We start from the raw sequence: 23,973 nt of genomic DNA on the forward strand, positions 1-23,973 counted from the left end.
TTCCTGGCTGTGTGACTCTGGGCAAGTCACTTAACCCAACTGCCTAACCCTCACCATCTTCTGCCTTCATACCAGTACTTAGTATCAGTGCTAAGATGGAAGGGAAAGGTGGTGGTTGTTTTTTTTAACAAGAATGATTTGAACAGATAAAGGCTGTGATAGGAATTAAAGTTAACTTTCTGATCATAACTCAGAACAAGAGAACCCAACAGAGAGTTTAGAATAGTTACTGAAAATATCGGTTTCATCGGACATAATGGATGTCTCTACTAACAGCCATGCAAGAATCCAGAGCAAGGCTGAGGGACTTACGAGGAAGAAAGCCAGCCACATCCAGAGGAAGAACTGTGGGAGGAGAGACACAGAAGAACTGCTTGAACACATGGGCTGATGGGGATATTAATGGGGATGAAGACACTAAACGATAACTATCAATAATATGGAAATAGGGCTTATTCAATGATACATGTAAAACCCAGTGGAATTGTGCATCAGCTAAGGGGGGTTAGGGGGAGAGGAAAAGAACACGAAATATATAACTATGGAAAAATATTCAAAATAAAAAGAAAAAAAAAGAAAATATCGGTTTCATAAACAAAGATATTTCTAGTCAGTTTGTCAGGTATGACTGGCCAGGGTCTATATCATAGAAGAACTAAAGATGGCCCTTGTGGTATAAGTCTAAATAATGTTCAGCCCCTCTTTATATAATGGGAAAGGCTTCATACTGTCAGAACACCAGTAGATAGGAGCAAAAAGCAGCAGCAGAAATCCCAATAAGAGAAGTACTAAAGAAAAAGCAAAAAAAAAAAATATTTTAAAAACTAAATAAAAGTGATAAAAAAATTGGGAAAAGAACAAGAGATTCGAGAAAATTATGAAGAGAATTAACAGCTTGGTAAAAAAGACACAGAAAAACCCAAAGAAAAAATCATCTTTAAAATATTGTCCAAATGGTAAAAGACGTACAAAATACCAGTGTTTAAATTAACTCTTTGGAAGGCAGAATTGGCCAAATGAAAAAAGAAGTATAAAAACTCATTGAAGAAGATAATCTTTTAAAAATTAGAATTGGGCAAGTCAAAGCTAATGATTCTATGAAACATTAAGAAACAATAAAATCATATCAAAAATATTTAAAAATAGAAGAAAAGGTGAAATAGTTCATCTGGAAAACAACTTACCTGGAAAATAGATCAAGAAGAGATACTTAAAGTATTGCAGGGCTACCTGAAATCCATGATTAAAAAAAAAAGAGCCTAGACATTATCTTTCAAGAAATTTAAAAGAGAAACTTTCCTGATATCTAAAAACCAAAGGTAAAATAGAAATTGAAAGAATCCATTGATCACTTTCTGAAAGAGATGTCAAAATGAAAACTCTTAGCAATATTGTAGCTAAATTCCAGAGCTCTTAGGTCAAGCAGAAAATATCAAGAACAGCCAGAAAGAAACTCTTTAAATACCGTGGATTCCCAGTCATGATCACACAGGATTTGGCAGCTACAATGACAAAAGAAGAGAGAGCTTTTAATAGACTATTCAGAAAGGCAAAGGAGATAGGATTAAAACCAAGAATAATCTACCCAGCAAAACTGAGTATAATCCTGCAGGATGTGAAATGGATATTTAATGAAAAGAAAAAAGACTTTCAGGAATTCCTGGTGAAAATATTAGAGCTGATTGGAAAATCTGACTTTCAAATACAGGATTCAAGAGAAACAGAAAAAGGTAACAGAAAAAGATGAAATGTTTACATTCTTATAGCATGTAACTCCTGAGAACTTTTGTTAAAAGGAGTCTATATAGACACCCATCATGGGTACTAAGTGATTATGTAAGAATGATATAAAAAATACAGGGGTAAGAAAGAGAAATACACTGGGAGAAGAGGGAAAGGGAAAAGAATATCTCATAAAAGAGGCTCACAAGGAAGAACTTTGATAGTGGAGGGGGAAAAGGAGGGTGAGCAACACTTGAGCCTCACTTTCTTCTGAACTGGTTGAAAAATGGAAGAATTATATCTATATAATTCTTCCATTTATATATATATAATCTCAGCTGGGTATATATAAATCTATCTTATCCAACAGGGAATCAGGAGGGGAGTAATAATTAGAGGGAAGGTGGATTAATGGAAGGAGTGATCAGAAGCGAAATCAACTTTTGAGGAGGGGCAGGGTGAAAAAAAGAGAGAGAGAGAAGAACAAACAGAATAAATGAAGATGGAGGGAAATACACAATAATCATAACTGTGAAAGTGAAGGAGATGAACTCATCCATTAAACAGAATCAAATAACAGAATGGACTAGAAGCCAGAATCCAACAATATGTTCTTTACAAGAAACATACTTAAGACCATGAGAAACACATAGAATTAAAATAAATAGCTGGAGCAGAATTAAATATGCTTTAACTGAAGTGAAAAATAAAGGGAGAGTAAACAAGACCTCAGACAAAGCAAAAGCAAAAATAAACCTAATTAAAAGAGATAAGCAGGGAAACTGCATTTTGCTAAAAAAATACCAAAGATAATGAAATATACACACACCCCAAATGTAATAATATAGATGCTAATTACAATAATGCCAATAATTGCAAATTATTTTCCAAAGTGTTTCTGTTAAACTCACCAAAATTATTGAAATCCTTTGAAATATAGGTGGCGAACTCATCATTTTAAATCTTTACGTTCCATTTTTTACCTTTGAAAGTTATGACAAGTAAAAATAAAGCAAAAACTGAAGGCTTATTCTTTTGGTGTATGCTATGTTTCTTATTAATGTATACCGCCCAAATTTAAAACTGTTTAAGCCAAGGGCTTGCTATAAAAGTGGAAATGAAATAATGCTTACATCACCATCAAATAGTAATACTCAAACTCAGAACATTTTAAAAAATAAAATTACAATAAACACAAAAAAGATACAATAATTGCTAACATAACACATGCATATGGTATATATGTGTGATATATAAAAAGTGTGTGTATACGCCAAATGGCCTAGCATCCAAATCCTTAGGGAAAAATTAAATGAACTGCTTATTCATATCCTTTGGCCATTTGTCAATTGGGGAATGACATATTCTTATAAATTCAATTTAGTGCTTTATATATTTGAGAAATGAGATCTTTATTAGAGAAATTTGTTATAAATTTCCCCCTTTTAAAATTTAATATAATCAAAATTATTTATTTTATATTTTGTAATGTTTTCTATCTCTTGTTGGTCAGAAATTCTTCCCTTCTCCACAGAGCTAACAGGTAGACTATTTTATGTTTCCCTAATTTACTTATAATATCACCCTATATGTCTATATCACATATTCATTTTGACCTATATCTAATTTTTGCCATACCGTTTTCCAATTTCCCCAGAAGCTCCCTTGATAGTTTTGACCTTTTGTTCTTCCAGATAAATTTTGCTTTCATTTTTTTCTAGTTCTGAAAATAGTTTTTTGGTACTTTGATTGGTATGGCACTGAATAAGTAAATTAATTTAGGTAGAATTGTCATTTTTATTATATTAGCTTGACTTATCCAAAAGCAATTGTTTTTCCTTCTTCTTCTGACTTCTATCTGACTTTATTTGTAGGAAAAGGGTTTTGTAATTGTCTTCATATAATTCCTGTTTTTATCTTGGCAAAAAGATTCCCAAGTATTTTATATCTTCTAGAGTGATTTTAAATGGAATTTCTTTTTCTAACTCTTGCTGTTGGACTTTGTTGGAAATATATAGAAACGCTGATGATTTATGTGGATTTATTTTTTATCCTGCAATTTTTATAAAGTTATTAATCATTTCAACTATCTTTTGAGTTAATTCTCTGAAATTCTCTAAGTATACCATATCATCCACAAAGAGTAATAGTTTAGTTTCCTCTTTGCCTATTTTAAGTCTTTCATTATTTTTATTCTCTTATTGGTAAAGCTAACGTATCTAGAAGAATATTAAAGAATATTAAATAGTAGTGGTGATAATAGTCATTCTTGTTTCATGACTGATCTTATTGGGAAGGTTTCTAATTTATAACCAATGCAGATGATACTTGATGATTTTAGATAGATATTATTATTCTAAGAAAAGGCCCATTTTTTCCCCTATGCTTTTTAGGCTTTTTTTCTGCATCTGTTAAGATAATCATGCAATCTGCTTTTTTACCCCTTGATTTTTTTTTTGCATATCATCCTAAACAGCTTACTACCACACCCTCTGTCTATGTAAACTTCTTCTACTATAATAATGTTAAAAATTTTAAGAGCTACAAATTGTATCTTTCCATGTAGGAATATAAACAATTCAAACTTACTGAGTCCCTTAATTTTTATCTCTTTCTTATTTACCTTTTTATACTTTTCTTGAATTTCATATTTGAACATCATTTTTTCTGTTTAGATCTAATGTTTTCTTTGGGAATGCTTGAAAATCTTCTATTTTATTAAATGACCATATTTTCTTGTGAAAAAATTAATTAGTTTTGATGAGTAGTGATTTTTGGTTGTAAACCCCGTTCTCTTGCCTATTCCAAGCTTTCTGGTTCTTAAATGTAGAAGCTGCCAGATCCCGTGTAATGCTGACTGGGGTAGCTGCTTGCAGTGTTTTCTCCTTGACTTGGGAGCTCTTGAACTTGGCTATAACATTCCTGGGAGCTGTCATTTAGGTATTTAATGCAGAAGGTGATCTGTGGAATCTTTCAATTACTATTTTACCTTCTTGTTAAAGAATATCAGGACAGTTTTCTTTGATAATTTCATTTAATACAATGTTTAGACTTTTAAAAAAAATTATGACTTTCAGGTAGTCCAATAATTCTTTGTTTGTCTCTCCTGGCTCAGTTTTCAAAGTCAATTTTTTTCAATGAGATATTTCATATTTTCCTCTATTTTTTCATTATTTTGATTTTGTTTTGTTTCTTGATGTCTCAGGAAGTCATTAGCTTCTATTTGCCCAATTCTAATTTTTAAAGACTGATTTTCTTCCATTACCTTTTGAATCTCCTTTTCCATTTGGTCCATTCTACTTTTCATGGAAAATTTTTCTTCATTGAATATTTTTGTGCTTCTTATTCTACTTGACAAATTTTGCTTTTTAAGCTGTTATTTTCTTTTTGCAATGATTTCACTTCTTTTCCCCATTTTTCTTCCACCTCTCTTATTTGATTTTTGAATTTCTTCTTGAGTTCTTCTGGAGTCTAAGACCAATTCCCATTTTTCTTTGAAGTTTTGCATGTGGCTGCTTTGCTCTCACTGTTCCTCTTGAGTCTCTGCTTTGCTCTTCTCTGTCTCCATAAAACTGTTTTATGGTTAGGTGTTTCTTTTTGCTGTTTGCTCATTTTCCCAGGATTTTTTTTTTTTTGCCTGTGGCCTGGGAGTTCAGAAAACTGATGATTCTGTCTTCTATGCTGATGGCTTGCAGGACTTTGGTACTGGAAAAATTAATTGTAAACTAAATAATCTAACCCTAAAGAATGAATGGGACAAAGAATAAATCATAGAAATAATCATTAGCATAAAAGATAAGATAATAATGAGTCAACATGTCAAAATTTGTGGGATGAAGCCAAATCAATACTTAGGGGGAAATTTAATATCTCTAAATGCTTACATTTTAAAAAATGTAAAGAATAGATCAATGAACTGGGCATACAATTAAAAAAACTTTTAAAAAGAAAAAAATTTAATCCCCTTTTAAATTGCCAAACAGAAATCCTAAAATTCAAAAGAGATTAATAAAACTAAAAATAAAAATCATTGAACTAATAAACTAGGAGCTAGTTTTATGAAAAAAAAAACAGATGAACCACTGGATAATTTTATTTTTTAAAAAATTAACCAATACAAAATAATGAAAAGAGTTAATGGACCACAATAAAGAAAAAAATAAAGAAATTATAAGGGGCTAATTTGCCTAATTGTACATCAATAAAACTAATGATCTAAATGAAAAAAAGTTTTTAAAAATTTATAAATTTCCAGATTCCAATTGTACAGCCAATTGTATATCAATAAAAATAATCATCTAAATGAAATAGATGAATTTTTTAAAAAATGTAAATTGGCCAGATTAATAGAAGAGAAATGGAAGACTTAAATAACCATATCTTTTCTTTTAATTGAAGAAACCATAAATTATCTCCCCAAGGAAAAATTCCTGAGACAAGATGGATTCACAAGTTAACTCTACCAAACACTTACAGAAAAATTAAGTCCAAAACTATATGAAAAAAGAGGTAAAGAAGGAGTCCTACAAATTTCTTTCCATGACACAAATGTAGTTTTGACACCTAAACCAGGGAGAGCAAAAACAGAGAAAGAAAACTATAAACCAATTTCCCCAATGAATATCTGCAAACATTTTTAGTAAAATACAATCAAGAATGAAAGCAATATACATCACAGAGATCATACATTATGACTATGTGGGAGTTATACCAGGAATGCAGGGCTTATTCAATATTAGGAAAATTATAAGCATAAGAGACCATATCAATATCAAAACCAACCCAAATCATATGATTATATCTATAGATAAAAAATACTTTTGATAAAATATAACACTCATTCCTATTAAAATGCTGGAAAGCATAGAAACAAATTATGTGTTTCTTAAAATAAATTGTATCTATCTAAAACCATGAGTAAGCATTATCTGTAATAGAGGTAAACTAGAAGCCTTCCCAGTAAGATCAGGAGTGAAGCAAGGATGTTCATTATCACCACTATTACTCAGTTTTATACTAAAATGCTAACAATAGCAATAAGACAAGAAAAAGGAATGGAAGGAATAAGAATGGGCAAAAAAGAAACAAAACTACCACTTTTTGCAGACAATATGATGGTATATTTAGAGAACTCTGGAGGATCAACTTAAACAAATTAGTTGCAATAATTCATAACTTTATCAAAGACAAACCCAAGAGTTATATGAACATAATTATGAAACATTTTTAGACAAATTAAGACAAGTCTAAATGATTGGTGATATATTAACTGTCGTGTGTAGTACAAGCCAATATAATAAAAATTATATTTCTAGCTAAACTAACTTATTTGTTCAGTGCCATACCGAACTACGAAAAAATTATTTTATAGAGCTGGAAAACATAATAACAAATTTCATCTGGAAGAACAAAGTTGTGAATATTAACTGAATCTATATCAGCAAAAATGTGAAAGAAGGTAGCCCAGCACTATGAAATTTCAAACTATATTAAAAACTGATAATCATCAAAACAATCTGATCCTGGCTAAGAAAAGGAGTGGTGATCCGTGGAAAAGACTTAGTACACAATGTACAGTAGTAAAAGGCCACAGTAATCTCATATTTAATAAACCCAAAGATCCAAGTTTTGTGGGCAAGAACTCACTATTTGATAAAAATTACTGGGAAGATTGGAAAACGGTTTGACAGAAACTAGGTATAGACCGATACCTGACACTGTCTACCAAGATAAGGTCAAAAATGGGATGATATTAGCAAATTAGGGAAGCGCAGACACTATACCCATCAGATCTGCGGATAAGAGAAGATTTAAGACTAAACAAGAGCTAGAGAGGATCATCAGAATTAAATGGATAATTTTGATGACATGAAATTAAAAGGTTTACACAAACAAGACAAATGCAGCCAAAACTAGAAGCAAGAGAGGAAAGTGGAGGTGGGGTGAGGGAATGTGATAGTAAGTTTCTCTGATAAAAGCCTCATTTCTCAAACATATTGGGAATGGAATCAAATTTATAAAGATAAAACCATTCTCCGATGATCAAAGGATACGATGAACATGCATTTTTCAAAGGAAGAAATCAAAGCTATTGATAGTTATATAAAAATATTCTAAATCACTACTGATTAGAGAAATGCAAATTAAAACGCTCTGAGGTGCTGCGGTACACCAGTCAGATTGGCTAACGTGAAAGAAAAGGAAAATCACAAATGCTGGTGGGAAGGTGGGAGCCTTGTTGTTGGAACTGTGAAGTACTCCAGCCATTCTGGAGAACAGAATGGCATTATGCCCAAAACGCTATCACATTTTGCATACTCTGTGACCTAGAAGAACAGTACAAGGTCTGCACAACAAAGAGATCAAAGCAAAAGTAAAAGGACCTATTTGTACAAAAATATTTAGAGCTTTCTTTTTGTGGGGACAAAGAACTGGAAATTGTGGGGTTGCCCATCAATTGGGGAATGGTTGAGCGAGTCGTGGTATAGGATGGTGCTGGAATACTCTTGTGCTATAAGAAAGGAGGAGGAATAGTTTCAGGAAAAACTGGGATTGATGCTGAGCACGGTGAGTAGAACCAGAACGTTATTCACAGTAATAACAACGTTATAACAATGATCAACAGTAGAAGATTTACCTCCTCTAATGAATACACTGATCCATGACAGTTCCAGAGCACTGATGATGAAAAATACTCTTGACCTTAAGAGAAAGAACTTCTGAACTCCCGGGGCAAATGGCAGCATATTTTTTCACTTACTTTATTTTTCTGCTTTTTTTTTTTTTTGGCAACATGGCTAATATGGAAATGTTTTGTATGCCTTCCTGTATATTTGATATTTTATTGCCCGTTTTGAATAAATGAGGAAGGGACTGGAGGGAAAAAGAAAATTTGGTACTTAAAATGTTAAAAAAGAGGAATGTTTTAACAAATAAAATGTAACTCTAAAAAGATATTTTACAAAATTAGAATAAGAAGGAAAATCAAGTGGGGAAAAGAACTGTTGTATCATATCCTGTCTGATAGGTTTTAACTTTCATTGTATATAGGCAAATGCGAAATCCAATATAGTCAGCCAAACCAAAATTCATTTCCCAGATTGCATGTGATCAGTGGATGTGAACAGGAAATGTCCCAAGAAAACAAGGACAAATTCCTAACAATCATATGAAAGAATGCTCTAAATCATGAATAATCAGAAAGATGTATGTGAAAATAACTCTGAAGTTTCATGCCGTCTCCCTAAATTGCCAGTGTTGGAAAGCTGGATGCATTGATCAGGGTTGGTGGGGAGATGAAGAGTGGAAATCTGGAAAGCAATTTGGAATTATAAAATGAAGTTGACTGAAACAGTCACCGTCTGACCCGGAGATTCTGCTGGGCATCTACTGTAGGGAGGTCATCGACGAAGAGAAGACCAGCGATGGAGAAATACACGTGGCCGACCTTTCTGTAGGAGAAGAGAAGGAAAACCGCCACGGATGCCGGTCCGTGGGAGAAGGGCTAACCAGGAGCTCGTCCACTCATCGGTTTCTATCTCTATCCCTGAACTGCACGGACAGATCCCCGTGATGAGACGCGTGTCCAGCCTGCAGGAAGCTTGTACAAATGCTCGTCCGCTCGGGGACGCGGGGAGTGAGAGTGAACGACAAAGTTAAACAGAGAGCAATAATGAAACCACCGAATAGGAGGAAAGTGGGAAGAAGCTACTCCACAAAGAAGAGACGCTACAGAGAGCATCGGATGCCTTTGACTCCTTTGGTTCGTCTGGCCTCTTCTTTTCATCCTTTGCTACGATTCTTTTTGTTCTGAAATCTGGAACCGCACTGGTAAACTTGATGGTATAAAAGCAAAAGATACGACAATATTTTTAAAGACCTGTTGAAGATGTGAGCAGTGACCGAGCTGCGTGGGGGGCACGTGCTCTCTGCCTGTCTCCCCATCACCCCTGTGGTACGGGGGGCGTGCTGGGATCTTGAGGCGGCAAATCTTTCCTGCTATCTATCTTGATGTGCTCCAGGGGGTTAAATTTAAATAGTTTTTTGGCCTGAAATGATGCACCTTTTGTTGACTGGTAGAAGAAACGCCTTGATGGGGACTCGTACTTGTGTTTAGTGAATGCCAACCCACACGTTCAAGATGCAGGAGATCCACACGAGAGGACGACTCCACTCGATAGACTCACGGTTTAATCATTTTTTGGTTTGGGGTTTTTTTAAAGGCTTAGAAAACATTTTCTCTAAGGTGGGCAGTGCGTGTAGGACTCCCATTTCATAGAAGAGGGAACAGAGCCCCCTAAAGAAGACATTAAATTCAGCAAACATTTTCAAACACCTTCCACGGAGCAGGACGCTGTGTTGGATGCTGGGGACGGTGACGGAAGCAAAAAGCAGCCCCTGCTCTTGGGGAGCTCGTGTGTCTCTGGGGGATATCAAGCAGGATTGTAAACGGATAAACTGATCCAAAATAATGCGTCTGGGGGGCTCGTGAACCACAAGGGGTGTCGGGAGAGGCTTCTGACAGGACGTAGAACCTGAGCTGAGGACTCTACGGCGGGAGGTGAGGCTGGGGAAAGTCAAGTTCGGAGAACCAGAAATAGGTGGTTGTACCTGTGTTGGGCCACCGTGAGGCAGTCACTGACCCGATCAGGATTCCATTTTCTCATCTTTCAAAGGAGGACAGTCCTTCCCTGAAGTATCTGAGCCATGGTGTGGCTCCAGCGCAGTAACAGAGATGTCAAGAGCTTGGCAGACTTTCAGGTCTCAGAACAGTCGTTGTTCCACAATTGAATACCTAAAGTTATTTTTTTGTCTTTCCTGTGGGCCAAGTCCCCATACAAAGCAGGGTCAGGGTTGTTTCTGCCTTAATCCCAGCCAGGAGCAGGACTTACCATGGAGAATTCTTTTTTTTTTTTTTTTTAATAATTTTATTTATTTTTTGTTACAGGTAGAAACAATTTTTCACAATTGTTTTCTAACATTTTCGGGTTTAGATTTTCTGTCTCCCTTTCCCCAGCCCCTGCCAAGGTAGTAAATAGTCTGCTATGGGTGGATATGGCACTTTCACACCATACATATTTCCACATTGTCTGTGTCACGAGAGAAGACACATCGCACATACAACAAAACACCCGTGAAGGAAATAAAGTGGAAGACGGTGTGCTCCGAGGTGCGCTCGTACTCCCAGAGTTCCTCCTTCGGCTGTGGATCCCATTTTCCTCACGAGTCCTTTTGGGTTATCTGGAGAACTTTCTTTGCTGATCACGGTTTAGCCCTTAGAGCTGATCCTCGTAGGAGGCTCTGTCGCCGCCTGCTTGCTCCTGGTTTTGCTCACTTCGCTTCCATCAGTTCATACAAGTCTTTTCAGGTTTCTCTGGACTCATCCTGTTCAGCATTCCTCATGGTACGACTGGATGCCGCCATTGGTTCCATTCCCCGATGGACGACAACCACTACCAGGAGCAGATAAACACATTTTGTCCAGGTCGGTGCTTTCCCTGATCTCCTTCTCTCTGGGCTCCAGACTCGGCAGTGGTATTTCTGGGTCACGGGGGAGGCTTCCTCTTACGGCCTTTTGGCCCTGCTTGCTCTCTGCAAAGGCTGCATCCATGGTCAGTCCCACCCACAGCGTTAGTGTCCCAACCTTGTGGTCGTGCTGGCCCAGCGGAGAGGTGGGAGGCGGCATCTCAGGGGGTTTTAATTTGCGTTTCTCTAGTCAACCATTTTTTATAGGATTATGGATAGTTTTAATTTCTTGCTCTGAGAACTGCCTGTCCATGTCCTTTGGCCATTTTCCAACCGCGGAACACTTTATATTCTTATAAATTTGGCTCCATTCTCTATACGTTTGAGAAATGAGGCTTTTGTCAGAGGCGCTGGCTACAAACTGTTTTCCCCAAACTTGTTCTCTACCTGCTCAGCTTGGTTGCCTTGCTTTTGTTTGTTCACCATGAATTCTTGCCTAGAATTTCATCTTTTTCTGAAATTTTCCATATCCTAAGTACAGGCTCATGGAGACTCAGCAAACTTTCCTCTTACAAGTACAGAAGGAATGTCTCCTTAAACAAAGAGCGAATGCACTCCAAAAAAGCCCAAAGCAACCCCAAAGTTCAGGGGACTGCATCATCGAGGTTAATTAAGTAAGAGCACAAGCCTTGGGGGTGCTAATTGATTCCAAGAGCTACCAGAAGTGCTTGCTTTTGCTTCAGCGACACCCCCAAATCACAGGCAACATCTAGATGTAGAAACAAAATCATCTGGGCATCAAAGCGAAGGCTCCAAGGAAGGGAGCATCCTCGAGAGGGTGACGAACAGGCCAGCGGAGGGATGATGGAGCTGACTTGAAGCTCTAGGCATCAGGAATCACATCAAACCCACGTGGAATCCAGCCCTCGGGGGATTTATGTATGTGATTAACTGAGGCAGGGAAAAGGCAGTTGGAGAATGCTAGGGTCAACCATGTCATGACAAGAATGTTAGCGTGTGATCCGAGTAAAGCCATGTTTGCTCCCTAGATTCCTCCTCGTGCCTGCGGTGAATTGAGTTCTTACCCTGACCACTGCCAGCTACCTAGGGGACAACAGGAACCAGCTTGGAGCCAGGCTCCCTCCTAAAATGGGGCTGGGGAGTTCTGTGTGTCTGGCTCCACCAGTCAGGGGGACAGAGAGAGGCTTCATCTCCCATCTCTGCTCTTTCCCGGGGCCGGGATCCCATGCCTGCAATGGACCACCTGTCACCTCTTTGAATCCCTGGTCTTCTTCAAGACTCGACTCCAGCACCACCTTGTACCGGAATCCTTTCTCCATTCCCCAACTGGTCTCTCCCATGAATTGTCAATATACTCAGAAGAGGTATATGGGCCACTTCTGACGGATTATCAGCTCCTTGAGGGCTTGGCTCTTTTCTCCTGAATGGTCCTATCCCTGGCACCTAACACATGCATCATGGCACAGGTGCTTAACGGGTGTTCAGGGATTAATGAAACTATTTCCTCATATGTAAAATGATATATTATGGTTATAATAAGGAATAAGCATGTCTGTGCTACCTATCTCACAGGGGAGTTTTGAGGGAAGGGCTTTGCTTGAAGAAAGTGCTATGGGAGATGGGAAATAAGACATCCCTCAGCAAATGGCAGCACCAGTCATATCAATACCAAATTTTCTAGAAAGATATAACACAAAAAGCAGAGTCACACTTTAAAGCCAATTCCTGGTGGTTTTGAGGTCCCGCCTGATTTTTAGTGCTCAGAAAAATGAACACGACCAATCTCATCAGCACACGTAACATAACCTCAAATGTGACACTCAAGTGTCAGCCGACACCATCCAAATGGAAACTTTTAGCACCAATGGGGAGAAGGAAACAGAAAATGCTCACACTCCAGATGGACCATTTCAGGATGTCAAACCAGATTCACTCATGAAATATTTTTAAAAATTGGTTTCATGATGTTTTCATAATTTAATTTAATTTCCTTTCTTCTGAGGAATTTGGCAGGAATTCTAAAAAGAAAATATGCTTAAGATAATGGTGATACATTTTCTGCTTCATAAATATTTTCTGCCACCTTCTACTTCCTACTATAGATTAAGAATGAAAAACTTATTTTAAACGTGGAAGAGACTCAAACCTTTTCCCACAGTCCTTTTTGTACCCCTGAAGTGAAACATCCTATTGCAAAAACCACCAGGATCATAGATCAAGAGCAGGAAGAGACCACAAAAGCCACTTTGTCCAATTCCCTTCTTTTTATAGAGAGCCAACTGAGCCTAGGAAAAGGAACTGACTGTTGGCTCACAGTCACAGTTAGCAAGATCAGAGGTGGGATTTGAACCCAGGTGATGAGCTCTGACTTCTGACTTGATGACATATCATGTAGCAGCTCCATCCAGGCAAGATCTATCTACATCTGAAAATTGTCCTACCTTTCCAAATTGCTAGTAGAGATCATGGGGATAGAATAAACTTTCTGAGTCAAGGATCAGGAGATCCATTAGGTAATGCTCTCAGACACCAACTTACCAACAGGGATTTCTGACTAGTGAGAACAGTGGGGCAAACTCTAGGGCTTCCACAAGGGCCCCCACATGGATGAAAATGAAGCCAGGGCCCTGAGATAGAAATAGAAGCTTAATTTGACCCATGAGCCACTTTTTGAGAGGACAGCAAATAAAACGGAGTAAGGCTCCATCTTCCCTCTCCTAAGATAAATAATGCTATCCATGTTTTGAGCTTTTATCTTGGGACTCTGGGTCTAGAGATATCTTCTAGAATGAGCATCTCATTTTACAGATGGGGAATTGAGGTCCACACAAGGAGGAAGCATCAAAGGGAGAGCAGGATGGATGGTGACCAGTTCCCAGAGGCTATCTTTGCAATGTCAGAAGGAAAAAAGAAAGAAGGGCTCCCACAACAGACAGGTCAGATCCCTAAGCATGGACAGGAAACTATAGGGCAAGAACATTTGGGTTATCTAAGATTGGCATCATAGAAGCGAATGCCCTGTCGGAGGGTTTTGTTTTTCAAACAGCCCCCAAACCGGGCTGGCCTCAGGGTAATGAAGGTTTTGGCAATGGCCCCTTTGGTCTTGCTCCATTCCTGGCAAACTGAACCATTGGCTCTCGCTACCTTGAACTGTGAAGGGAGCTGGGTAGAGTATACTACACCTGCCTTTGGCCCATGGGCAGAGTTTCTTGATAGTGCAACAGCCAGATAAAAACATCATTCTTTTTTTGAAGAGCCACCATTACATGAGAGCACAATTTCCTGGAGAGGAAGCTGGCTGACTTCGTGAGCGAGAGACCAAGTTCTCTTACTTCTGACCTACTGGCTCTGTGACCCTAGGCAAGTCATTTAGGTTCTCTACCTCTTCCTCGCCCTCCACTCCATCCAAGAATTTGTCTCTACAGACAGCAGATGGATGGCATTCTGATGGGAGTTCCACACATTCTTTAGCAAAAATACTGGGAATTGTTGTTTTGCAGCTATTTATAAACTTTGTGTTTTGGATAAGCCTTGGACAATCTGAGGGTCTTCTGTCCACTAGTCTATCTTGGATGAACAAAGCACAAGATGCCACAGCAGTCCACTGCGATCCATGATGTTCTCCCATGTACTTCCAACGATGCTTAGGGATCATTTGGCTTGGGATGGCTGTGATCTCATCATCTATGTGGACATCACCTCAGTGGTGTCCGCCATTTTGCTACCTGTTCCTGCCTGCTCACCTACCACTTCTAGGGACCAGCACCAGCAGTCTGCCTCACAGGCACCTGTTGGATGGATTAAAGCGGACTTGTGGAAGTCATGATCTGAAGAGAAAAGCCAATGGAAAATGGACAATAAGTCCTGGATAACTCCAAGAGTTCATGAGAAGGGCATCGGAGAGAAGAACAGTGTTTGGTTAGCTCCAAAAAGGGAAGCCAGTGTTGGGGTGCAGACCATTTTCAAAGCAGAACGCCCCAACTTCTGTGTGAGCAAATGCTTTAAGCTCATGGATCCGAGGACCCTGACTGGCCACACCCAAGAGAGGAGCAGAGGAATTCCTGGATCCCTACAACGGCTGGTACCAGCCTTGTCCGACTGCTACCTATTTATCCTGTAGAGATCCTGATTGGGCTCATCTGTGAAGACGTGTGCCCTTCTCCAACTCTCACAAAAATGACGAAGGGCTACAACCCTCCCAGCCTTTGGTTTAAAGGAGTTCTATCTATCAAACGAGACATTCAGACATCACGCAAGGCAGTACCGGCCCTGAGAGGATGCTGGGGACACCCGGGGTTCTCTGGACCTTCCGCTTCCCTCTCGCCGAACCTTGCTCTTACAGCACTATCTACCCACCTCATGTTTTTAGGACACTAATTAATAACGTTAGGCAGGAGCTGCTTAGGGTGTAAATCAACAGCAATTATTACATACACTCAACCGAGAAAAATTTGTTAATACTTTATTAGTGTAATCGTTTTCAGCTTTCTTAGTGGACAGAACATAATGCAAACCCCAAATAAAAAGTTTCATATTTTTTTCTCCAGTTCAACAAATGACTGTGACATTCTGAACTTTATTCTTTGTGGATGGGGAGAGAGGACGGGTAGACAATTAGGCACACGGCTGACATGGACTGTACAGGGGTACGCACAAGGTGTCGTGAAGATGTACTCGGCAGTCTGCCCCAGCAACCTGGGGGTGGGTCACTCTCCCCCACGCGAAAGTCCCCCCAAACCAGAGAATTTTACAAGGTATGACACGCAAGTCTTTAAATAAACCGATGAGGCAAACAACGGAATGCAAGTCGTTGGTTAAGAAGACAGTTTAACTTCTATCTTGAAACAGTAAAAATCCATTTATTTTACACTGAGTCAAATTCACATGCGTTAAATGAACATATTGCACAAAATTAAAATTTAGATTGTGGAATTTAAATAGTTAACCTTTTAAAAAGTTGGTACATGTTCTGGCAGCATTTAAAATGCGATATTTAGTCAGAGCGATCGCCGGCAGCACAAGTCGGAGAACACACCAAGTGAAGTCATTTTAAAACTTTAATGTTCCTTCCAAAGAAAACTAAGGCTAAGCCCGGGCGTTCGGCGGTCCATGGCACAATGACTTCGGCACCTCTTCGGGCTACTCTGCCCGCCTAAGTGCCGTCCGTTCGTCCACACTTGCTCCCCAGCTTAACAGAAGACAAGTTGGCAGCGAGGATTTTTCTCTCGATTCCATCATGTCGAGTCTTGGAGACAAAACAACAGAAAACCAAATCGAGAACCTCCAAGAGAGTATTTTCGATAGCTCTTGCCGAAAGGCACCACTTACTGTAAAAACCATCTTAGGAAATTAAATAGAGAAGACACAAAGCTTCTTTTATATAATATATATGCATATATGTATATCTTTATATTTGTACTAATTCAACGCTTTTATTAGCATGGTGCACTGGGCTGGGTCGGTGGCCTGAGGATGCTGGCGGACGGCCGGAGCGCGCTCCCTGCGGACCCCGGGGTGGGACAGGACGCGGGACGCGGCCCGTTCAGGAAGATGCACCTTCTTTAGCCTGACTAGCACTTAGGATTCTCTCTCCAAGTCCGGCCTGTCCACCCTTCAGTAACGAGGACTCTGACCATTGGCTCAGGAGAAGCGTCGGGCGCTGGCGCCGGGCCCTCTGGGGCTGGGGGGGGGGTCTATACTGACGTCTGGCTTCTCGGACACCGTCCTGCCGCGGCTCGCGGTCCCTCTCCATCACCGTCCGCCCTCGCACACCGGCTCTTCTCCGTGCGTGGTCTTGGCGTTCCGGGCAGGCCGGGACACGGGGCAGCCGCTTCCAGAAAGGCTCTCCCGAGGTCAGAGGCTGAAAGGAGGCTCCGAGAGGAAAGAGGCCGCCTCGCCGCGGGGGAAGCTCCCAGGCGGCGGCGGTGGGGCTCCGGCTTCCCGGGCCCCGTCTTAGCTGGAGATGCGCACATGCACACACACACATGTACACGCACACACATGTACACGCACACACATGTACACACGTCTGTATTGCTGACACCTGGGGGCTCTGCCCCCCCAGGATCTTGGCTCAGGAATCCATGAGGAGCTTCAAGCTCTTAGTGTTCACTGTTTGTCCAAGACGGGCCCAGGGGACGCCCCGAGCCGGCGGCCCTGAGTGCGAGTGTGTCTGCTCGGTCAGAGCAGAGCTCAGGGAAGTCACGGGGTCTCCGCAGGCTTTTTACATTTTACGTGACTCGAGAAATAAAAAAGTATCTAAAAAAATATTCTCGTTGCTCTCCTCGTTTTCAGAGCTGCGTGTCCGAAGCCTTCCTGCGCGGTGCCATCCGGCCACAGGCACCGAGGCGGGGAGGTGGGGGCCGTCTGCTCCGGCCCGGGGGGTGGGCGCGCCGCCGCCTCCTCCTCTGTCTGGGGCTCACTTGGGATCCCCGAATAACAGATACAACAAGCTCGACTGGGACAGCTTTATTTCTTTACATCACAAGAGCAGAGGATTGGGGTGAAAGAGTCCAGTTTCACAACCGTCAGTCCGGGCCTCGGGGGTGCCGGGCCGGACGTCGCTCTCCAGGGTGGGCCGTCCCGAGCTCTCTCCCCCTCGTGGGGACGTGGGCCGAGGCGGAGCCCTCCCCCAGGCCAGGCCGAGGAGCCCCCATCCTCGGGGAGGCCCCCCACGTCCTGTGGTCAGAAAGGACCGGCCAGCCTCGCTCCCACTCCCGGCGTCCCGCACACGCGGCTCCCGGGGGCGGCGGGCGCGGAGGGTCTCGTGGGGGTCCTAAGAGCCTAAGGGGCGGCGCTGCGAGCTTGGCGCGGGCCCCGCTGCCGCAGACGAGCAAAGCGGCACAGCCGCGGTCACCTCTTCTGCAGGGGGGGCGGCGGGGCCTGCAGCCTCTGCTTGTATCTCCTCATGTGCCGCGAGCGCGAGTGCAGCTTGTTGAAGAGCTCCCGGAACTTGTACTGGGGGAACAGCGTCTCCAGGAAGCCCTCCAGGAACACGTACACCATCCGCTTGTTGAGCTGCTGGTGCTGGAACATCTCGAAGACCCGCAGGATGCCTTTGCGCGTCGTCTCGGCCCCAATGATGTGCTTCAGCTCATCTAGACAGAGAGGACAAGCTGGTGAGAGGCCCCCACACGCCTCTCCTGGGGCTCCTGGGAAGGCTTCCTGGAGGAGGTGGCACTGGGAGGGGGGCACAGGGGGGACCCTGGGCTGCGGCAACGAGCTCAGAACGGACCAGACAACCGGAGGACCCTGGCGGTGAGGGACCCCCCCAGGCGGGCGGGGAGGGGCTCTCTGGAGGCCTCGGAGCCCCAGGCCTGCTGAGCAGGAGGAGGCCGGCCAGGCGGCCACTCACCAGGCATGATCTCCAGGAGCTTCGTCTTGCCGGCCACTCGCGTCCTCATCCGGATGGCCTTGTCCCTGCACGGCACCGTCTCGGCCAAGATGCCGTTGGGCCAGAAGGCGTCCCTGGGCCAAAGGAGAGCCTGACATGAGCCCGGGAGGGAGGGGAAGTGGAGGGGGGAGGGGCGGGGGGAGGCGGCGTCACTCCGCCCCCAGCAGGCACCTGCCCCGCCCCCTCCAGGCAGACCTCTCCAAGCCGGCATCCCCTCCCCCACTGCTCTCTCTTCCCCAGAACTGTGGGGCCTCAGGGGGACCGTCTCATCCAATTTCCCCATTTTACAGATCAGAAATCCGAGGCATGGGCCCGGGTTAAACCCTGCCTGCTTTGGGGGCTGCCCATGGCCAGACCACACTCAGGACTGCGGTGCCCAGGAGCCCCTCCCAGACAGCAAAGACAGCTGGGAGGGGGCGGGGCAGCTGCCTGGGGAGGGGGAGGGGCCTGCTCTCCCCGCCCCTCCCCCATGGCTGAAGGAGAGCCCTGGGTGGGCGGGGCCAGTTCGGAGAGCTGGGAGGACCCCTGACAGTGGCTGCTACGCCCTCGTTGGGTCTCCTCATTGGGTCTCCTCATCGGTACAAGGCGGAGAACGCACTTCCTGGGCCCAGACCTCAACTGTACCTGAAACGCTTGACCGAGTCAGCCACCTGCTCAGGCGACGTCATCCAGTCCACGTGGTCCACTATTTTTCTGGTAGGAAAGAAAAGGAAGTGAGGAAGTGAGACCTTCCTGTAGGGCGGGGCGGGGCGGGGCGGGGCGAGGCGGAGACAGGGCGGGGCTGGGAGGGGCCAGCCGGGCAGTACCTGTTGATGGTGTCCCCATAGGTAGCCCTGATCAGCTGCTGGAGCAGGTTCTTGATGTTGCGGCGCAGCCACTGGTTCCGTTCCTTCAGGTCAAAGACCTCGTCCATGAGGAGCAGCATGACCCGCAGAGGGATGTTGTCGTCCACCTGCAAAGCGAAGCCGGAGCTCACTCTGGCCCTACTGACCCAAAGTGCCAGGGCGGAGCCTGGCCTGACAGGGCCAGAATTGTTCCTCGCTGGTCAGGCAGCGTCCATCTCGGCAGGCCAGACCGACACTGACAGGGTGGGGAGCTCCTGCCTGCATCCTGGACGGTCCCCCCATCACAAGAGGCCGCTGTGGAACAGCAATCCAAGCGCCCCCCCCCAATTACACACACTTAAACAGTCAAAGCTGGGAATGACTCGGCCCTGGCAGTAAAATGGGAGCTGGAAGAACCGTCCTGGAGGTGGCCTGCATTGGGACCAGGGCATGAGGGGGGCCCACCAGGCCTGCCTTCGGTCTCCTTTGCTGAGCCCTGAGGACCAAAGTCAACCCCCACCCATTCACCACATCCCTGTCACAATCCAAACATGGAAAAGACGATTCCCAAGAAAATGAGGGGCCGGTTCTTTTCATGAGGACAGGCCCTGTCTGGCCTGTGATGATGAGATGAAATCTAGCCTGCCCATTCTTAGATTTAATCACCAAAGGCAAAAATAACCCCACTTAATTCTCAAAAGGGAAGTCTGTGACCCACGTGTGCAAGAGTGGGTGAGGAATCAGAATGGACTGACAAGCAAAGCGCCTGTTGTGGCTGGAGACTAAACTAGGAGGAAGGCACAGGAAGTGACACAAAAGAAGCCCTTTTAAAAGGGAGCGACAACTTCCTGTCCCAGCTTGAACTTGAAGGAGCGCCGGCTGAGACCTTGGAGCAGGTGAAACTGCTCTTAATCCGTCCCTTGGAACTCCACGTGGTGAGTGTACAGATGATCTTTCCTGGCTTTCTCTGAAGGAACTCTCCTTCCAAGAGAGGCCTTGTGACCGAAGCTTCTGCTTCATCCACCCTTGGCCCTCCTGCCCTTGGCTCAAGGCTGAGCCTTTTCCAACTGAGGACTAGTTAAACCTGCCTGGGTTCAACCAGGGGCCAAAGCAAATTACTGTCTGTTAGATTACTTATCCTACCCTATCCTCTCGCTGATTCTTACTTTCTCTCCCTCCTCTCATTTGTAAATAAACTACCATAAAAGTCATTTTCACTTGAGGATTTTTTAGGAATTGATATTTATTCAATTCCTTGGCGACTACCCCTTTTTAATATTTAGTCAATAAAACCCTACTTTTATCCCTTACAGGCCCTGCCCAGTCCTATCTCCACCTCCCCATGCTCAGCACTTGACTGGAGAAAGCATGTCATGATGTTTCCTAACTGCCTTTTTTTTTTTTTAACCCCTTACCTTCTGCCTTAGGATCAATACTGTGTATTGGTTCCAAGGCAGAACAGCAGTCAGGGCTAGGCAGTGGGGGTAAAGTGACTTGCCCATAGTTACTCAGCTAGGAAATGTCTGAGGCCAGATTTAAACCTAGGACCCCCTGTTTGTCAATCCACCGAGCCACCCAGCTGCCCCCTTCCTGACTGCCTTTTAAAGGCTCATGTTCTCAATCGCTGAAATAATTTAAGAGAAAAGAGAAATTTAACTGTAAGCAAGAAGATAGCAAAAGCCATTTTAAAGTGAATTTGCACATTATTTTTCAAGTCATCAACTAAGAACCATGGGAGGCAGAAGTCACTTACATTGTCATCCAGCTGGGCAGAGACTCGGCAATGTTCAGCATCAGAATCCGTCTTCTGAATTAAAGGAGGCACCTAGAAGGGACAAAAAAATCAATCCACCAAAGAGCATAAAGCAAGGGGGAAGAAGACTAGACAGGGGCAATGACTAAAGGAAGGAACCAGAGCCCATTCATCAGGTTAAATTTTTTAATACTGTGATTGTCAAAACAAAAGAGAAACAAAAGCATTTCTAGTTGGGAGCACAGATCACTTGATCACTGAAAAGAAGCAGAGACCCTGGATAGTTTGAAAATGAAAGCTAAAACGTGGAGATCAGGGCTTCCTTCAAAGAATAGTGAAGTGGTGGGCCCCCTACCTTCTCATCTTAGAAGATTCCTCTAAAACTCTAAAAGAGAGGACTGAGCCTCCCCCGCAGGGGTCTTTGTATCCCATGGGCACCAGTGAGACATTCAAGGTGGCTGACCTAACATCCTTCCATCTCCATGACTGGCTCAACACCTTTTCCAATGACATTTCCTGAATAATGTATTTTACTTGTCTCCCAGCTTCCCAGAACTTAAAGATGGAAGAAGGGACCTTCAAGGATGGCCTAATCCAGTTCCACACTTGAAACCCATCCAGGTTGGCGCTGCACCAACAGGATCCTAGAGAGTCCAGCATTACCTCTGCGCCCTGATAAAGCATCAGATTAGGGCTTTGTGGAGGCAAAATGTATTTAACATTAGTCTATTCACAACAAATTCCAATTTCTGGGATGTGGAAACTGAGAATACACAAGAAAGCTCCTTCCATGGACTCAGACTGACAGTGTGACAACAAGAGTTTCATGGCACTGACCAACCCAAATCCATTTATATTAAGAATGTGGCAATACCAAAGATAGTAAAAGAGCTTTTTGTCAAATGCCAGGCAGACAGACTGCCACCTGAAATATAAGAATTTACTGGGATTGACATATCTAATAGGAGACTGACATCCAAGAGCCCTAGAACACTGAATTTTGAGGCAATGGATTTCAGTCATCATCAAAGTAGCACAGAGTGGAGCAGTGAATTTTGCCATTTGTCAACATTCCACAGATAAGATGAAAAGCAGAATGTCACAGGGAGCAGAGCCTGGAAAGCTGACCTAAAACCACAAAGAGCTGAGTTCAAGTCCTGGCTACAGCTCCCTCCCATGTGACCTCTCCACACCCCCCTCCCCTACCCACCCCCCGAGAAAAGCAGAATCGCTGCTAGTCTGTCCTGGCAGAGGTTTCCTTACCAGGAATCCTCTACATCAATCAAGTCACCAGGTTGGATAAAAATATCTCAACATATTTTAGAAAAGAAACTGAAGAGAAATTAAGACATCATCACAGAAAGCACCTTCGATGCTCTTGACACCATCCAGCCGTTACTTCACAGGCTTTGAGAAGTGAAGCAAGTGCCTCACATGAAGGACATCCAAAGGGCGAGCTTTTAGAAACACAGTCCCGCAGAGTACTCTTACCTTGAAAAATGATTGTTTGATGTCTTGTCCTAATCTCTCTGACATTTTGCCCATGTTGTCTGACATTTTGGTCATGCCCTCTGCCAAGCTATCGGGAAGAGATTTAACTGCATTTGAAACATTCCTCATAGAATTGCGAAGTGGATTTACAAATGTGTCCATCTAAAGGGAAAAAAGAATCGTGTGACTTCCTTCTCTACATTTTCAATTCCAGCTAAGAAGCTGGGGGAGCCTCAGTCATCAGTCAACATTTGGTGTCTTAGGGGTCCTTCCCACTGAATGACAGCAGTTGGGCAGAGATGGCACCAGGATTGTGGTACACTTCTGTTCACACTGGCAGACAACAGCAACACTTAGGGGGCATCTGATCTGTGCCAGGCACTGTGATAGCCTGGGGGTTACAGAAGGAGACAAGACAGTTCTGGCCCTCGAGGAGCTCATGATCCAATGGGAGACGCCAAACAAGAACAGACAACTGGGCTGGTACTCGCAGGGTCTGCAGAAGCCCAGGGCCATTGAGGTTCTGTCTAAAGTAAAGGTGGCCGGCCACATAGGACTGAACAAGAAACACCTCACAAGGCCCCCATTTCCACACCCAAGAATCCACCCCTCCAACCCTGGGTTCTAAGGGCTTCTCACCTTACGAGCAAAATCTCCTTTGCCTTTGCTGTAGGCTTTGTTCTCCAGAAAGTCACACACGTAGGGAGCCAGGGCAGGGGAGGCTTTCATCATCTCAGGTGTCAGTAAAAGCTAGAAAACCCGAGAGAAAGGCTTCAGAATACTGGCCTGAGCAAGCAGCACCTGGCAGTGGCCCCTTACTTTAGGTGACGATGGCTACTTAGTCACAGAACACTCAGGGAAGAAGCTCTCCATCTAGATTCATTTTTCAGTGTTGTCCCTTTTTAGGACTTATCACTGGTTAGAAAAGGATTGCCTAAAGACAATAGCCTAAGTAGATGGGATATTTACAACAGTTATCACGAAAAAACGAAAAAAAAATCAACAACCTGAAAACAAATTATGTGACCAAGAGAAAAATGAGCACATTGTGCTTGGGATTCCAAGAGTTCTCAGATGAACATTTTCATTTAATTCTCAGAATTTCTTTTGCTCCTTTAATGTAATGAGTTATTTGGCAAGTGAAACGGCCACTGAACCAGATAAATAAAGGAGATCCAAAATGTAAAAAGCAGTCATTTTAAAATGACAAATTTCTGATTCACTCGCCTCACTGGAATAATCAAATCTACTTAACTTTAGAATATATGAATTTGAGGGAAACTAAGTAGCTCAGTGGACTGAGA

General features: G+C 43.1%; 1 protein-coding gene across 2 annotated transcripts in view; it reads right to left on the reverse strand.

Moving 5' to 3' along the window:
- Positions 1 to 15,653: 15,653 nt before the first annotated feature.
- The window catches only part of SNX13 (sorting nexin 13), a 73,464-nt gene continuing 65,144 nt past the window's right edge, over positions 15,654 to 23,973 (reverse strand). For both annotated transcript variants that reach the window (XM_044678832.1, XM_044678831.1), the window contains exons 20-26: positions 23,309 to 23,419; positions 22,670 to 22,831; positions 21,179 to 21,250; positions 19,408 to 19,553; positions 19,226 to 19,294; positions 18,563 to 18,675; positions 15,654 to 18,305 (exon numbers count right to left, since the gene is read on the reverse strand). In XM_044678832.1, coding sequence (XP_044534767.1) covers positions 18,061 to 18,305; positions 18,563 to 18,675; positions 19,226 to 19,294; positions 19,408 to 19,553; positions 21,179 to 21,250; positions 22,670 to 22,831; positions 23,309 to 23,419 — 918 coding nt within the window. In that variant the 3' untranslated portion in view covers positions 15,654 to 18,060. The remainder of the gene's footprint in view (positions 18,306 to 18,562; positions 18,676 to 19,225; positions 19,295 to 19,407; positions 19,554 to 21,178; positions 21,251 to 22,669; positions 22,832 to 23,308; positions 23,420 to 23,973) is intronic.

Source organism: Gracilinanus agilis, chromosome 5 (assembly GCF_016433145.1).
Source record: "Gracilinanus agilis isolate LMUSP501 chromosome 5, AgileGrace, whole genome shotgun sequence".
NCBI lineage: Eukaryota > Metazoa > Chordata > Mammalia > Didelphimorphia > Didelphidae > Gracilinanus > Gracilinanus agilis.